Below are 17,562 nucleotides of genomic sequence, written 5' to 3' on the forward strand. Positions count from 1 at the left end.
TATACTATTCCCTACATTACTATTACTGTTTGGGGGCTTGTATACAACTCCTTCCAAGATTCTGTGCCTTTTCTTGTTCCTTACGTTAACCCAAACTGATTCATCTACTTGACGTTTGGAGCTAAGATCCTTCCTGTTCACTACCTTTATCCTTTTCTTTAAAATCAGGGCTTTCCAGCTTCCTTTTCCATTTTTCCTATTGTGTTTAAAAGTATTCTAGCATAGCGGTTAGCCTAACGCTATTACAGCACAAGTGACCTAGGTTCAATTCCCGCTGCTGCCTGTAAGGAGTTTGTACGTTCTCCCCGTGTCTGCGTGGGTTTCCTCCGGGTGCTCCGGTTTCCTACCGCATTCCAAAGACGTACAGGTTAGGAGCTGTGGGCATGCTATGTTGGTGCCGGAAGAGTGGCGACACTTGCGGGCTGCCCCCAGCACATTCTCAGCAACGGAAAAAGACGTATTTCACTGTGTGTTTCGATGTATATGTGACTAATTAATAAATATCTTATATTTAACTCCTAACCTTTCTCACTTTTCAATAACATCTCTGTAATGGCGATTAAATCGGTTGGCTAACTAACAGAAATTGGAGAGTCTAGATAAATGGAAAATCAACAAAAATGCAGATTGCAGTAAATATGAAATGAAAACAGAAGGTGTTGGGAACACTCAGTTGGTTGGGCAGCTTCTGTGAAAGAGAAACAGAGTTAATGTTTCAGGTGAAGGCCCTTCAGAACCGGAAAATGAGAAAACAAGTTAGTTTTAAGTTGCAAAGACTGGGAGGGGTGGATTGGAGAAAGGGAATTTTGCTTATCAGGTTAGGCCAGTGTTGCTGTGGTAATACATTCTTTACAAAGACATCTGGTCGATAGATTAAAGAGTGAAGTTAGAGAGAGTATAAAACAAACAAAGGAAAAAGTATTAAATGCAGGTCAGAGCTGCTGCAGGGAATTGAAACCAAAAAGAGAATTCAAGATTTGCCCAGCAGATCCATGGAGTGAGGAAAACTGGGTTAATTATACAAGCGACACACAAGATGCTGGAGGAACTCAACAGGTCAGGCAGCATCTATGGAGGAAAATGGACAATCAATATTTTGAGTCGAGACACTTCATCTGGACCCAGAACATTGACTGTCCATTTCCCTCCACAGGTGCTGCCTGACCCGCTGAGTTCCTCCAGCACTTTGTGTGTTGCTCCAGATTCCGGCATCTGCAGTCTTTTGCGTCTCCTGGGTTAATATTACAGATAGGTAACCATACCGCAGGACTGGCCAGCTCTGATACAAACAGAGAAAGCAAGTTCTCTGAAATTGTTGAATTCAGTATTGAGTCCCAAAGGCTGCAATGTGCCCAGACTGTAGGTGAGATGATGTCCCTCGAGCTAGCATTGAGCCTCACTGGAACAATCTAGGAGACAACAGTCAGAGTAAGAGTGGGATGGAGAATTAAAGTGAAAGACAACTGCAAGCTTGGGATTGCCCCAGCGGACTGAACAAGCAACTATCCAATTTGCATTTGGTTTCTCCAATGCAGAGGAGGCCACCTCATGAACATAGAATCCTGACCACCAGATTGGAAGAAGTGCAAGGGAATTGCTGCTTCACCTGGAAGGATTGATGGGTTCCTGAAAGATGGGAAGGGGAAGAGGTGAAAGGACAGACATTGTGCCTCCTGCAGTTGCATGAGAAACTGGCACGGGCAGAGGAATGGTTGGTGGAGATGAAAGAACAGACCAGACAGTTGCAAAGGGAACAGTCCCTTCACAATACTGAAAGGAGAGGGGCGATGTATCTGGTGGTGAAATTTCACTGAAGGTAGCAGAAATCACAACCAATGTTCTGGTCAATGGAGGGATGGAAAGTGAGGACCAGGGGAATGCTATCTAACAGAGAGTGCTCTATCTAATAATAGAATGCTCTGTTTGGGAGGAGAGGAGCTGAATACAGAGAACTGGGAAATAGATGAGGTATAGTTGAGGGCTGTGTCAACTATGGAAACCATGGTGAAGGAAAAAGGAAAACAGTTCAGAGGAACCTGGGTGGAAAGTCTCATCACTGGAGCAGAAATGATGGAGATAGGGATCTGGGAGAATGGAATGGAGTCCTAACAAGAGGCAGGGTGAGAAGAAGTATGATCAAGATAGCCATAAGAGTCTGTAGGCTTGTGACGGATTGCCACCAAAATACCAGAAAAAGAGTTGAGCAAGGAGCCTGAGGAGGACTGAAAAGCAGTCTGCTCCACTTACCCCACAAAAAGAGAGCTGCAGCGTGGGCCCAGATGAGTTTCTGTAGCTACATCTTTGATCTGGAGGATCTCGGTGAAGGCGAAGATGTAATTCAATGTGAGAATGCGTTGAGCCAGACAAATGAGTGTGTTGATGGAAGGGAACTGGTTGGACATCTATTCAGTGAAGAAGCAGAAGGCCCCTGGTGTGGGATGGAGGTGTAGAGAGATTTTACATCCATGATAAAGATGGTTACTACCAACTCCCAAATAGAACTGCTGCAAAACTCACCTCCCCTGGCAATCTGAAAATATTTATTTAAAGCAATCAATTAATCTTACACTGACACCACCCCCCCCCCCCCAACCTCACTGAAGTCCACACTCCATGGACACTGCACTCACAAAATATTGTGCTTTTAGTTGTGACCACAGATTTGCATTCCCAGTAAGAGCACAAAACACTTGACTTCAATTGATTAGTTCTAGTTGGTTACCCAGCTTATTTACCGTAAAGTCACTTTCTTTCAATCTCTGCAATTTAAAACCACAAGATGGAGTGAATTTAAGTGCAAAAACTAAACTAATCTGTCAAATTTAAAATGAAAATAAAACACTCCCTTCATCAATGAAGCCCAGAACCCATGATTAAAACAGAAAATGTGGGAACCAGCAGATGAAGCCACACATGTGAAAAGAGCAACAGTAGACCTTGCATAATCTTTGCTGCCTGACTCCTGTGCATTTCCAGCAACCTTTCTCTTTATTTCAGATTTCCAGCATCTGCAGTCTTGTTGATTTTTATCCATAGTCTTGGGACACAAATGCATGAGGACAAAATGATTGATATGGGGAAAGATTGGATAGGTTTTATTTTCCCTGAAGCGAAGGAGCTGAGGGGTGACCTGATCGAGGGAAATAACATTATAAGAAGCCTTTATTAGGTAGATAGTCAGAACCTTTTTCTCATGGTTGGGGTATCAAAAACAAGAGGGCATAGGTTTAAAATGAGAGGAAAAGAGAGTGGTTGATATCTGAAATTCACTGCCAGAGGAGGTGGAGGAGCCAGATACAATCATTATGTTTGAGGTATATTTAGACAGGCACCAAAATGGATAAGGCATAGAAGGGAAACAAAGGACTGCAGATGCTGGAATCTAGATGAAAAACATTTTGATGCTGGAGGAACTCAACGGGCCATGCTGAATTCCTCCAGCATCATAATGTTTTTCATCAAGGCATAGAAGGATAAGGACCTAATGCTGATCAATAGGATTAGTGCAGACAGGCAAAAAGGTCAGCATGGATGTGGTGGGCTGAAGGTCCTATTTCTGTGCTGTACAACAGTATGACACTGCTATTCAAAAAAAGGATTTCTAACATGCTAGCTATTTTGTAGAGTTTGATTTTGAAAACTCTACATAATTTGTAGAGTTTGATTTTGAAAAGCCGAATATTCAAGTTGTTCCAAAGCAATTGATCCGGGAATTGAAAACAACCCACTAGAAACATCTGCTGCTTTAGGCTGTTGCGAATCTTTAGCAAAATGTTCTGCCCGCAGTAGGCACCGCTGAGATTCGAACTCAGGATCTCCTGTTTACTAGACAGGCGCTTTAACCAACTAAGCCACGGCGCCAGCTGATTTAACAATTTAAACAAATGGTAAAGAACATACGCAACCTGTCAGTCTCCAATATAAGTTTTACAATTGTTTTCACTTGCACTTAATTTTCCGATATTCTTATATTTACACTGATTCATCTTTTTTATCCGCAATAATATAAATGGAATATGTCATACTATACTTCCTTCTCATTTTTGAGGAGAAGGGGATCGAAATGTTTACTCTTTTCAGAAAATTAATTCTACCAGAAGCTTGTGTCATATTTGAGGTTCTTTTTGTGCACATTTTGCGCCAGTGTGCGGGGAGTATTGCCTGAGTTGGGAGAATATACTAAAAGATATGGGTTAGATAATAGCTGGGAGTCGCTGTTTGCCGACTGTTCACTGGCAGAGGTTTTATCCAAGGGAACTGCAATTTATATAATCGGCAAAGAGCAAGATGTTATTTTAGCTTTTTGAAAGCATGTGGCAACTGTTCTTTTCCAGCGACTCTTTCTAACGTAACTGCTTATTTCAACTCAAGGGCATAAGTATAGAATGTTTTAATGTTAAACACTATGGTCCCGAAAAAGGGTTCTGACCCGAAAGGTTGACCGCCTGCTTTTCTCCACGGATGCTGCCTGGCCTGCTGAGTTCCTCCAGCATCATCATGTGTTTCATCTCGATTCCAGCATCTGCAGTCCTTTGTTTCTCCAGAATGTCTTAATGTACCTGCTTCTAACTTGCGTGACAATAGTATAGCCCCTTAGCAAGTCAACTTACTCTGAGTTGTTAATTTATATTTCCGGGGGTTATCTAGGAATTTTGCAACATTCGACGATCAAATTTACTTTCTTTTAAAGTTTTAAGGGAACAATAAGCGGAATAGACAGATAATTAAATTAAAATACTAGAAAGAAGGCACCGCTGAGATTCGAACTCAGGATCTCCTGTTTACTAGACAGGCGCTTTAACCAACTAAGCCACGGCGCCAGCTGCTAAAAGTTTCCGATAATCCAAGTGCAGGGTAAACGTGTCACTTTTGCCAATGGTAATATCTTTATAAAATGTATGGGAAAACAGATCCGTTGAATATAGGAATTATTCTTTGCTCTTCTTTTGTATCATAACATATTATCTTACCTTTAGTTAAATTCTGATGAGGAGGAATATAACATTGAAACACTAAATAAAATTCTAGAAATGATACAACTAATATGGGGGGGGGGGGGGGTTGGGGGGGGGAATGAGAGAGAGGTTCTTTATTGATCCTTTAAACCCTGCTATCAGTTGGCGCCGTGGCTTAGTTGGTTAAAGCGCCTGTCTAGTAAACAGGAGATCCTGAGTTCGAATCTCAGCGGTGCCTAGTTTATTTTAATTACTATTCTACCACTGTACATGCCTCCTGAAACACATATTTATTTGTTCAAAGCAATTAGCAAGTGTTAATCTGATCAAATATCATCTATACGTATTTTTAAAATAAATTTCCTGAAATTTAGGTCACAAAAATCAGATCTAATCAATTTGTTAAAAAGAGAAATTGCAATGGAGATGGAGCTTCAGGATATGTAAAACTGCAGCACCAGTGGTGAGGACCACGAAGGTATGGTCAAGGGAGGCGGAGGAGCATTTACAGGACTGCTTTGAATCAGTGGACTGGACCATATTCAGGGATTCATCCTCGGATCTGAATAAATATGCCATGGCCGTCACTGACTTCATCTGTGTGGACGAGCGTGTGCTTTCGAGAACATACCAAGTCTTCCTAAACCAGAAGCTCTGGATGAACCAAGAGATTCACAGTCTTCTGAAGGCTAGATCTGTGGCATTCAAGTTCAGCAATCCAGAATCCTACAAGAAATCCAGGTTTGACCAATGGAAGGCCATCGCAAGAGCAAAAAGGCATTTCTGATTGAAGCTTTTGCGATTGAAGGGTCGCAAATGTAGTTCCGCTGTATAAGAAAGGTGGGAGGCAGCATAAAGGAAATTACAGACCTATTAGTCTGACGTCGGTGATGGGAAAGTTATTAGAATCAATCCTCAAGGATAAGGTTATGGAATACCTAGAGGTGCAAGGCAAGATAGGTCCAAGCCAACATGGTTTCGTGAAGGGAAAATCCTGCCTGACCAACCTATTGGAGTTTTTTGAAGAAATCTCAGGAAGGGTGGATAAGGGAGAGGCAGTAGAGGTTGTGTATTTAGACTTTCAAAAGGCCTTCGACAAGGTGCCGCACAAGAGACTGATTAATAAGATGAAAGGTCATGGAACTACAGGTAGGATAACAGAATGGGTGGAGCATTGGCTGGTTGGCAGAAAGCAAAGGGTGGGAATAAAAGAATCCTGTTCTGGTTGGCTACCAGTTACTAGTGGTGTTCTGCAGGGTTGGTGTTGGGGCCGCTTCCTTTTACCCTGTACATTAGTGATTTGGATGATGGAGTAAATGGTTTTGTGGCTAAGTTTGCGGATGACACCAAGACAGGTGGAGGAGTAGGGAGTATTGAGGAGACAGGAAGGTTGCAGAGAGACCTAGATAGTTTAGGAGAATGGGCAAGGAAATGGCAGATGAGATTCAATGTTGAGAAATGTGCCGTTGTACACTTTGGAAACAGAAATAAACAGGCAGATTATTATCTAGAAGGGGAGGAAATTCAAAGTACAGAAGTATAAAGGGACTTGGGGGTACTCGAGCAGGATACCCTAAAGGTTAACCACCAGGTCGGATCGGTGGTAAGGAAAGCGAATGCTATGTTGGCATTCATTTCGGGAGGTATAGTGTATAAAAGTAAGGAAGTATTGATGAAGCTCTACGGGGCACTAGTGAGGCCTCATTTGGAATTCTGTGTATAGTTTTGGGCCCCATATCTTAGGAAGGATGTGCTGATGTTGGAAAGGGTTCAGAGGAGATTTACGAGGATGATTCCCAGAATGAAAGGGCTTACATATGATGAGCATTTGTCGGCTCTTGGACTGTACTCACTGGAGTACAGAAGAATGAGAGAGGACCTCATAGAAACATTTAAAATGTTGAAAGAACTGGACAGAGTAGATGTGGCCAAGCTGTTTCCCTTGGTGGGTGAGTCCAGGACCAGAGGGCACAATCTTAGAAATAGAGGGTACAGGTTTAAAACAGAGATGAGGAGAAATTTCTTTAGCCAGAGGGTAGTGAATTTATGGAATTCCTTGCCACGTACAGCAGTGGAAGCCAGATCATTGGAGGTGTTTAAGGAGGAGATAGATAGATATTTAATTAGTAAAGGTATCAAGGGATATGGGGATAAGGCCGGAAATTGGGGTTAGAATAGTTTTTTTTCTTTTTTTTTCTTTTTTTTGCTCATGGAGCAGACTCACCCCCCCATTTCTCATTTCTTTTTTCTTTTTTCCCTTTTCTTTGGAGCAGACTTGATGGGCTGAATGGCCTACTTCTGCTCCCTTGTCTTGCGATCTTGTGTAAAAACACAACTGGACGCACGACAGCTGTGGCAGGGTTTGCATGCCATTACTTCCTATAAGGCGAAACCTAACATCCTAAATGGCAGTGATGCTTCACTCCCCAACAAGCTCAATGCCTTTTATGCATACTTTGAAAGGGAGAATAACACTACACCTGTGCAAATCCCCACAGCATCTGGTGACCCAGTGATCTCTGTCTCAGAGGCCAATGTCTGAACATCCTTCAAGTGGGTGAACACTCGCAAGGCGTAAAGCCCCGATGGTGTACCTAGCCGGGTACTGAAAACCTGTGCCAACCAACTGGCTGGAGTGTTCAAGGACATCTTCAACCTCTCACTGCTGCAGTCAGAGGTTCCCACCTGCCTCAAAAGGGCATCAATCATTCCAGTGCCCAAGAAGAGCAGGGTGAGCTGCCTCAATGACTATGGTAGCACTCACATCTACTGTGATGAAGTGCTTCGAGAGGTTGGTTATGGCTAGAATGAACTCCTGCCTGAGCAAGGACCTTGAACCGCTGCGATTTGCCTACGCCACAAGAGGTCTACAGCAGATACAATCTCACTGGTTCTCCACTCTGCTTTGGAGCACCTAGATAACGGCAAGACATACATCAGGCTGCTGTTTATCGATTACAGCTCAGCGTACAGCACCATCATCCCCTCGGTACTAATCAAGCTTCAAAACCTGGGCCTCTACCTCCCTCTGCAACTGGGTCCTTGGCTTCCTTATGGGGAGACCACAGTCAGTGCAGATCAACAATAACGTCTCTTCTTCGCTGACCATCAACATCGGTGCACCTCAAGGATGTGCGCCTAGCCCATTGCTCTACTCCCTCTACACTCATGACTGTGTGGTTAAGCACAGCTCAAGCACCATCTGTAAGTTTGCCAATGACACCACTGTTGTCGGTAGAATCTCAGATGGTGATGAGGAGGTTTACAGGAGTGAGGTATATTGGCTGGGTGAGTGGTGTTGCAACAACAACCTCGCACTCAACGTCAGCAAGACCAAGGAACTGATTGTGGATTTCAGGAAGGAGAAGTCGGGAGAACACGCACCAGTCCTCACTGAGGGGTCAGCGGTGGTTGCATCACAGCCTGGTACGGAGCCTCCAATACACAGGATCGCAAGAGGCTGCAGAGGGTTGTAGACTCAGCCAGCTCCATTACAGACACAACCCTCCCCACCATCGAGGATATCTTCAAGAGGCGGTGCCTCAAGAATATGGCATCTACCATTAAGGACCCTCAACATCTGGGACATGCCTTCTTCTCATTACTACCATCAGGGAGGTGGTACAGGAGTCTGAAGACACAAACTCAATGATTCAGGAACAGCTTCTTCCCCTCCGCCATCAGATTTCTGAACGATCCATGAACCCTACCTCATTATTCCTTTTGTTTTGCACTATTATTTATTTCTGTAACTTATAGGATTTTTATGTCTTTGCACTGTACTGCTGCCACAAAACAACAAATTTCACATCATATGTCAGTGATAATCAATCTGATTCTGAACTGATAACACGTTCCCTGACTATTCAGAAATCTCAATGGTTCTGCATGTGGCTCACCAGGTGATGTTTGCTGCACTCCCTCCCACCTCAACAGTGGTCTGGTTCTCATTCTCCCATCCCACCCACTGGGGCCCTGATTCCCACGCTCCCTCGGACACACCCGGTTCTGTCTCTCACACTTCCTTGATAATTACCTGGTCTAGTTCCATGCTCCCTTGTAATTTATTGGGGCCTTCATTCCTGCACTTTCTTTAAACCTTGTGGGTTCACTAGAACATATGTCATTCTACTGTGTAACACCTGAAAAAGAGTGAAATAAAAGCAAATTCAAAAAGTCAAAGTTGAGTTTATTGTCATATGCACAAGTACATGTTTGCACAGGTGCAATGAAAAACTTACTTGCAGCAGTATCAAAGGCATGTAGCTTTAGAGAAGCAACATTCACAAGAAGAACATAAATTAAACATTATACAAAATTTTTACAAGAAAGAACACAATTAGAACAAAAAAAAACAAAGTCCATTGTAGTGTAAAGTGGTCATAGTGTTGCTCTACTGAGGCAGTGATTAGGGGTGTGCAGGTTGGTTCAAGAACTGAATGGTTGAAGGGAAGTAGCTGTTCTCGAACCTGGTGATGTGGGACTTCAGGCTTCTGTACCTCTTGCCTGATGGTAGCTGTGAGAAGATGGCATGGCCCAGATGGTGGGAACCTTAGATGATAGATGTTGCCTTCTTGAGGCAGCACGTCATGTAGATATTTTCGATGGTCGGGACAGATGCGCCTGTGATGTACTGGGCTGAGTCCACTACCTTCTGCAGCTTTTTATGTTCCTGTGCATTTGAATTGCCGTACCAGACCATGATGCAACCAGTTAGGATATTTTCAACAATACATCTGTAGAAGTTTGTTAGAGTGTTCAGTGACAAGCCAGACGTTCTTAACCATCTAAGAAGGTAAAAACACTGGCGTGCCTTCTTGTGATGGCATCCTGTAGTGCTAATATGAATAACATCCAATCAGCCAGAAAATTTGCTCGCCCAGCCCCACCCTGTCCTGAGTGTGCCAGATTAACCAAGTTTTACTTTATTGCCTTGGATGGAGCTGGGACAAAACTAATTCTGGCTTCACAGTACGCAATCTATCTTTCCTTGCAGACAAGTTAACAAGGTCATTACAAGTGTATAGAACATAAAGAAATAGAAGCAGGAGTAAGCCATTCAGCTCATTGTGCCTGCTCAATCATTCATTTAGGTTTTTTTTGCCTCAGTGCTAGTTTTCTTTGTGTCTCTTGATTTCTAAAAATCTGTTAATCTCTGCCTTGAATACAACCAGTGATTGCTATCTTGGGTAGAGAATTCCAAAATTCACTCCCTTCACATCTCTGTCTTTAATGGCCAACTGCCAATTTTTAGACTGTGACGCTTGGTTCTAAATACCCCAATCAGAGGAAACATTAACTCTGCAACTACTCTGTAAAACCTCATAAGCATTTTGTACATTTCAAAGCAATCTGTTCTGATTCCTCTAAACTCTCAAGAGTGTAGGCCCAGTTTATTTAATCTCTCCTCATATAACAAAGCCACAATCCCAGGAATCAATCAGGTATAAAGGAACAAGCTTGCAGGTATGTATGGAATCACAGGAAGGAAGGAAGGAAGGAAGCAATTTGACCAATCAGGTCCATGCTGGCTCAATGCATGAACAATGCAGCTCGTCCCACTCCCGTACCCGACCCACAAAGGTGTGCATGTTCTGTCAAGTACTTATCTGATTCCCTTCTGCATGCCATTCCCACTGTTCCTCCAGCACTGGATTCCACATTCTAACCACTCACTGCTGAAAAATGTTACCTATGTCACTTTACGTTTGTTTCCAAAGATCTTCATTCCATGGTCCCCTGGCTCTTGGCCCTTCTGCCAAAGGGAACAGTTTCTCTCTACTCTGCCTAGATCTTTCGTTGTTTTAAAATCCCCTATGAGATCTCTTCTCAACGTCTTCTGTTCCAAGGAACCAACACCAACTTCTCCAGTCTAACCATGTTACCGAAGTCCCTCATCCCTGGAATTATTCCAGTAAATCTCTTCTGCAACCTTTCGAAAGTGGAGCTTTCCAGAAATGGACACGATATTCCAATTCTGGTCAAACCAGTGTCTTTATCTTCAGTCTTCTTCTCTATACTCCAGGAATATTCTCCTATCTTGGTCTAATGTCACCATGTACTTGATCTATTTCCCTGACATCTCTGAGAAGAGGTCCGAGTACACTGTCTTATAAGACAAACTCTTTATGATATACTGTTTATATTTCCTTACGACATAGACCATTCAGTTCATCAACTCTATGCTGGCTCCCTGAGCGATCCCTATTCCCTGTCTTCTTTCTGGTCTAACCTATTACCCCTCACATGCCCATTAACACTGCCCCGTCACCCACACACTCCTCTCACTGGGTGCCCCCCCCACCACTGTTCCCATCTGCCCAGCCCACCTCCTGTATTTGGTTCCATGCTCCACCTTACTTTCCTGTCAGATTCCATCACCTGCGGCTCTTTGTTGCCTCCACCTATCAGCTCCCAGCCTCTGTCGCTATTTCCATTTTTCCCACCTCCATCTGCCTATCACCTCTCCTCACTTGGATCCACCTTCCCCTTTATGCTGGCTATCTCCCTCTATATTTCAATCCAGATGAAGGGTATCAACCCGAACCATCAACTGTCGATTTCCCTCCACAGATGCTGCCTGACCCATTGAATTCCTTCACCAGTTTGATTTTTGCTCCAAACTCCAGCATCTGCAATCTTGTGTGCCCACTAACCACTCCCCGATTTTCCTACCAGCCACCTCCACTATGGATAATTTACAGTAGCCAATTAATTTAACAGCCAACATGTCTTTGGGTCTGGAAAATGCAATTTGCATGATGCTTACTCTTTGAAATGGCTTTTCTTCATTTTTCATTCCAAATTAGGTTGAAAGAAACTCAACCATGCTTTGAACCTCTTGTATAATCAATATTTCTGCAGGAGTGTATCCCGCTGTGGAATCTGCTGAAGTTCTGTAGATTTGACGAAATAATGGGGATGCTGGAAACATGAAACAATAACTGGAAACAGGAAACAACAATGGAAACACTCGGTGGGTCAGGCAATGTCAATGTTTGATCAAGATGTTTGATCAGCCTTTGATGTTAGTTTTTCTAATTCCTCATTTCCCATGCAAACTGACCTTCCTGCTTCCCCATTTAAAGCTGAAGTGAAGAGAACTGAAACTGTGTTTTATTCCATTGTTCTTCATAAGTTGCAATGATCTTAACTGTGGAGCATCATATGATACGACTTCCTTTTGCACACAGGAGACACGAGACACTGCCGATGCTGGAATCTGGGGCAAAAAACACTCTGCTGGAGGAACTCAGCAGGTCAAGCATTATCTGTTGGAGGAAAGGAATGGTCAACGTTTCAGATCAAAACCCTGCATCAGGAAACAGGGTTTTCATATTGTTCTAGAAGCTTCTTTAAATATGTTTCCATTTTTCCTTACAACATAGGAATCTACAGGGCCTCAGAGCAATCCCATTCTCCACTAATTTCTCTGTAACCTATTCCCACATACCCATCAATTTTACCACCCACATACATTAATTGGCCACTGTAAAATTGCCTTTAAACTCCCAACTGCATGGGAGGAAACCCACACAGTTACAGGCAGTATGTGCAAACTCCACAAGGACAACACTGGAGGTCACGAATGAAACCTAAGTCACTGGAGTTCTGAGGCATCAACTCCACCCGCAATGCCACTGTGCAGCCCAAAGATTGAACAATATTTGCATACCACACAAGACCTGTTAAAAATGGATCACTTTTGAGAAGCATCAGATGCACGCCAACCAAATCTCACAAACAAGAAGTGATAGCACTGAGAGGTATCCAAGGACATTTTCCAAGTAAGGAGTAATGAGGAGATTTTGCTAAGACTTGTTATTTTCTTCAGAATGTTGGAGGCCAAAAGGAGATTTAATTGAAGTGCTTAATTGGAGGTTGAAGGGAAATTTAATTGAAGTGTTCAAAATAATGAAAAATCCAGAAATAGTGAATATGAAGGAACTTTTTCCTTACCTGGGTATGTTAGTTGGGAGACCATAAATTTGAAGAACTAGACTAGTGCAGTTATGTAGGTGTGGGGTTTAGAAAGATCATTCAGAGCCTGTAGGAGCCTGAACTGACTGAGAGGAAAGTGGAGGCAGAAACCCTCATTATGTTTAAAAGTAGGATGAGGACTTGATGTGTTGTAACCTACCAAAAAAAGTATGATTGTTTGCTTCAGCTCTTCTCCACCAGCCATGGATACACTGGGCTGAATGACCTTCTATGATGCAAATTTCTGTGATTCTATAAATGTGATAACTTACATATTTACAGCACAGAAACAGATCATGGCTCAATAGATTTGTATCATTACTTGTGAACAACTACTTCCTATTTTGTTCATCTTAGTCCATAAAGACATCATTCTACAGCTTTGTCACCTACTTAAACATTATTTAACATTTATGCTATTTACAGCAACCATCGGCATGTGGTAGTCAGTTCAATGTTCTCATCATTCTGTGAGCAAATGTCACATCTGTAGTTCTGTTTCTGAGACTTCAGCACAAACCTCTAGGCAGAGCTTTACTGAGAGACTGTTGCACTGTAAAGGTGCAGACATTCAGGGTGCCTGCCCCCTTTAAGTAATATTAAACACCTCCTTGAAGAGCAAGGATTAACCCTTAATGGAGGATAGGTTGAGTGAGCTAGGGCTTTTCTCTTTGGAGAGGAGGATGAGAGGTGACTTGATCAAGGTGTACAAGATGATAAGAGGCATAGATCAAGTGGACAGAGACTTTTTCCCGGGCGACAATGGCTAACACGAGGGGACATAATTTTAGGGTGATTGGAGGAAGGTATAAGGGGTACGTTTTTTTTTACACACAGAGTGGTGGGTGTGTGGTACGCACTGCCGGCAGAGGTTGTGGGGGTGGATACATTAGGTACATTTAAGAGACTCTTAAGACACATGAATGACAGAAAAATAGGGGGCTATGTGGAAGGGAAGGTTTAGATAGATCTTAGAGCAGGATAAAATGTCAGCACAACATTGTGGGCCGAAGGGCCTGTACTGTGCTGTAGTGTTCTATTTATTCCACAAGCAACATAATAACTGCATAATCTGATTTTTATCACAAATCAGATTGTGGGAGCTGCTGTGCTCAGACTGGCTGCTCTTTCCTTTATCATAGGAGTGATTACACCTTGAAAAAGTATTTCATTGGCTGTAAGTGTGCCGAGATATCTTACGGGTGTGTAGGATGCTAATTAAATGCAAATTTAGTCACAATTCCATTCTTGGCACGCCTGCTTTTCACGTGCACCCACAGCTTTCTCAGCACCTTGTTTGTCTCAGTGTCTGGGGCAGAGGGGCCCCTGGAAAAGTAGAGTTGAAAATCAAAGAAATTGCAGTTGTTGGAAATCTTATACAATACTGGAAAAACTCAACAAGTCAGGCAGCACCCAGGCAAAGAGAAACAATGTTTCAGGCCCAAGACCCTTTATGACTGTTTTTCTTAGTGCTTAGACTGTGAGAAAGATTAAAAATATACTCTTCACAATTATAGAAGCATTCATTTACATTAGTATACTTTACAATTGTAAAAGTTGTCAATGTTCTTAATGAACAAAATGCAGAATGATTTATGATCTTCCAGCAGAGCAAACAGTGAATTTTGCAAAAACATTTAACTTTAGCTACTAAGACAATTATTGGGAATATGTTCTAAGCCAGCAGCATTTGTTAGTTTGTACATTCCATTTGTCCTGTATTGAAACATTGTGCAGAAACAGATGGATTGCAAGGAACTGTGGAGCAGGGTAAGCCAGGCCTGATAACACCACCATACAAAGTGTACAGGGACTAAAAAGGCTGAATAGACATTTCAAAAGCAGACAGTTTTAATTTTTTTTCCCCAAAAGCTTACAATAAGTTTGGTTGGTCAAGAGATCTGAACAAGGTGGGAGAGGAAATTAAAATAGCACGCCACAGAATACTAAGACACAATGGAGATAGGAAGGTGGCCAATTTGTGTTTAGCATCTCAAGAATAAGGGAGACTGCAATGTATGGAGGTAACTATTACATTGGAAGATGTGCATATACATTGCTCTCATTTTGTTACAAGGACACAATTAAGCATTAACTCAAATTAGAACATAGCAGCAGGCTCTTCCACCTTCCATGTCTGCAGCCCTCTATTCCCTGACAGTTCATGTGTCTAATTGCCTCTTTAACATTGTTATGTTGCTATCATATCTGCAAATTGATCTGATGACAAAGCTAAGGAGGTGAATGCTCAGAATTAAAAACACTCAGTAATTTTAAATAAGATGATTATAGACAGCCCATTTAAGTTCTCTGAGAACTGAAGATAATTGTTGAATGTATAATTCCATAAGTTGTTTCTTGACTGCTGATCAGATCAGGAATTAACTTGCACAGCAAAAGAAATGATATAAGAGTACTCAAAAATCCTTCATTCCTTCAACAAACTTGTAGCTTGCTTAGTAAAGTTTCCAACGTAACAGCCGGCGGCTTGCCAGTGAACGAAGTATAAATAATTGCAATTCCCTTCAGATACCCATTCAGAGAGTCCTCACGCTCTAGACTTCCCCCTTTAAGATCCACCCTGAAATCCTGCTCCTTCAACCAAACTTTTAGTCATCTAGTGTCCTGTGAGAGAAGAGTGGAAAGATAAAGTATTTCCCTTTCTGAAGTTTCTGAAAAGCAGCTCAAATATTTTTTTGAGGTTGCATAACCAAGCAAATATATTTCCAATTGCTTCCAAGTTACGGCTCCAAGATTGTAGAAATTGAAAGCTTATGAAATTATTCACTGTGGTTATAACTTATTCCTTTCCCTCGCCCCCATCCCCAAATGGTTAACTCAGGCCAGTTGCAATTACTTGGACCGAAGTATTGACCCTTATTTTCACATAATTTGCTTACAGCACCACTTCTGAAGCAGCCGCATCTTGCGGCACCAAACAACTATACCATAATTGAATGTGCAATTCAGAAAAAGCACAAGTACCACAGTGAGAGAATTTTCCCAGCTAGAACACTTATGAAGATGTTCATCAGATTATATTCTAAAATTCAAACACGATCAATTTCAAGTTTAGTTAAAAATTTAAACTTTAATCCAGGAATTTCTAAACTCTACACATCATTGCACAAAAAAATTCAGTTTTAATACAAATAAACTAATGTTTAAAGTTGTTCAATTCCCACTATGTAGATGCCACAGTTGAAGGCAAAATATTTAACACAAAGTTACCATCTCACAGATAATCACAAGATACGGGATGAGCTTGTACTATGAACAGAATCTGAAATTTAACAGAGACCATGAGCAGAATTTAAGTTTATTTGTTGAATATCAACAGTACACACATTGCATGATAAATGTGTGATTTTCTAGGAGTACATGTCTTCTCTGTCTGCATTGTAGATCTCGCCCTCTTGCAGTGAAGCAAAGTTCAGGAAGTGAGATGGTCTGTGAACTTCATGGTAGAATTCTTTAGGGTTGGCCAAATGCAGCTCATATTTCATGTTGGGATCATGGCCGAACACCTAATTAGAAGTAAAATATTTTAATTTAAGCTGAAGTGCTTTAGCTAAAATTCAAAAAACCTATATACAAATTATTTGACTACTTGAACGATGCTAAATCATAAAGACAAGTTTGGCAATATGGGCAGTAACTTAACCAAACTCTAACAAAGATACACCTAATCAAATGATAAAAATAATCTTTGGGCCTTTTCAAGTTTGCAATAGAACTGAGTTCTATCACCCGCAGATACTTTCAGACTTCAAAAATACATAAAGGTTACAAAGCAAGAAATAAGGAAAACATCAAAACTGATGCTTCTAATAACAACTTGTTTTATCTAGCATTTTAATAAGATATGCAACACATAGCTAAACTTAACAAATGTGTCTGAATGTAATTTGAAAATGCATAACCTGTTCATACAAAATAATCAAGTTCTTGTTAAATGGATAAACCAGTCTGGCCCACAAAATGAAAATGTTTGTGATATTTCCTAGAAACGCTACTATCTGAAAGAACTGGATGGAGTGTAGTTCTATAACCTGCAGCTTGTTGAAAACATGATGAACTTGTATGTACAGAATTCTAATGTACTGCACCTAATCGAACAGTCAATTACTTCAGGTAACAAAATGAGCTGGCAAGAATGAAAAACTTCTTTGTGAACGAGCTTTATCACTTCAAACTCGTCCATATTCCGAAGAGCTAATCAATGGCATATTTGGTGTACAGAGTCATTAAAAAAAGACTTACTTCACAGGTTGGCGAGAACTTTCTTTTTGTTGTCATTGTGTTAAGAAAAGGAATTAATTAAAAGAAAATCATAAAGGTATTTACCCATGAAGTTGTAGTTCCAGGAACTCTGCCCGGGTACCATGAAGAAACCGAGGAATCTATCTGATAACAACATCTGCACTCTTTCATAGTGGGAGGGCAGATATCCTTTGGGGTTATTGCCTTTGTCTGTGTTCTGTCTACCCCACTCATACCCACTTGGAGTGAGCTTGTATGCTGTCAGTGTGCAAGAACCTGGAGTAAAGCTGAAGAAAGACAATATACTAAGAACCAGAAATACATACAAATGTTTATGAAGCCACATCTTCTTGAAGTATGAAGT

At 41.7% G+C, this 17,562-nt stretch overlaps 1 protein-coding gene and 3 non-coding genes across 4 annotated transcripts in view; 1 reads left to right on the forward strand and 3 right to left on the reverse strand.

The window, feature by feature from the left end:
- Positions 1–3,787: 3,787 nt before the first annotated feature.
- Positions 3,788–3,861, reverse strand: trnat-agu (transfer RNA threonine (anticodon AGU)). Its single transcript has one exon. It is a non-coding gene; the product is annotated as a tRNA-Thr (tRNA).
- An 885-nt stretch (positions 3,862–4,746) lies between these two features.
- trnat-agu (transfer RNA threonine (anticodon AGU)) lies at positions 4,747–4,820 on the reverse strand. The gene has a single exon. It is a non-coding gene; the product is annotated as a tRNA-Thr (tRNA).
- A 299-nt stretch (positions 4,821–5,119) lies between these two features.
- On the forward strand, positions 5,120–5,193 carry trnat-agu (transfer RNA threonine (anticodon AGU)). The gene has a single exon. It is a non-coding gene; the product is annotated as a tRNA-Thr (tRNA).
- A 10,803-nt stretch (positions 5,194–15,996) lies between these two features.
- Positions 15,997–17,562, reverse strand: part of prpf8 (pre-mRNA processing factor 8) — a 38,724-nt gene continuing 37,158 nt past the window's right edge. The window contains 2 exon segments of the mRNA XM_052035421.1: positions 15,997–16,458; positions 17,280–17,485. Of these exon segments, the coding sequence (XP_051891381.1) occupies positions 16,307–16,458; positions 17,280–17,485 (358 nt within the window). The 3' untranslated portion in view covers positions 15,997–16,306.

The sequence above is a fragment of the Pristis pectinata genome, chromosome 21, assembly GCF_009764475.1.
Source record: "Pristis pectinata isolate sPriPec2 chromosome 21, sPriPec2.1.pri, whole genome shotgun sequence".
Classification (NCBI taxonomy): Eukaryota; Metazoa; Chordata; class Chondrichthyes; order Rhinopristiformes; family Pristidae; genus Pristis; species Pristis pectinata.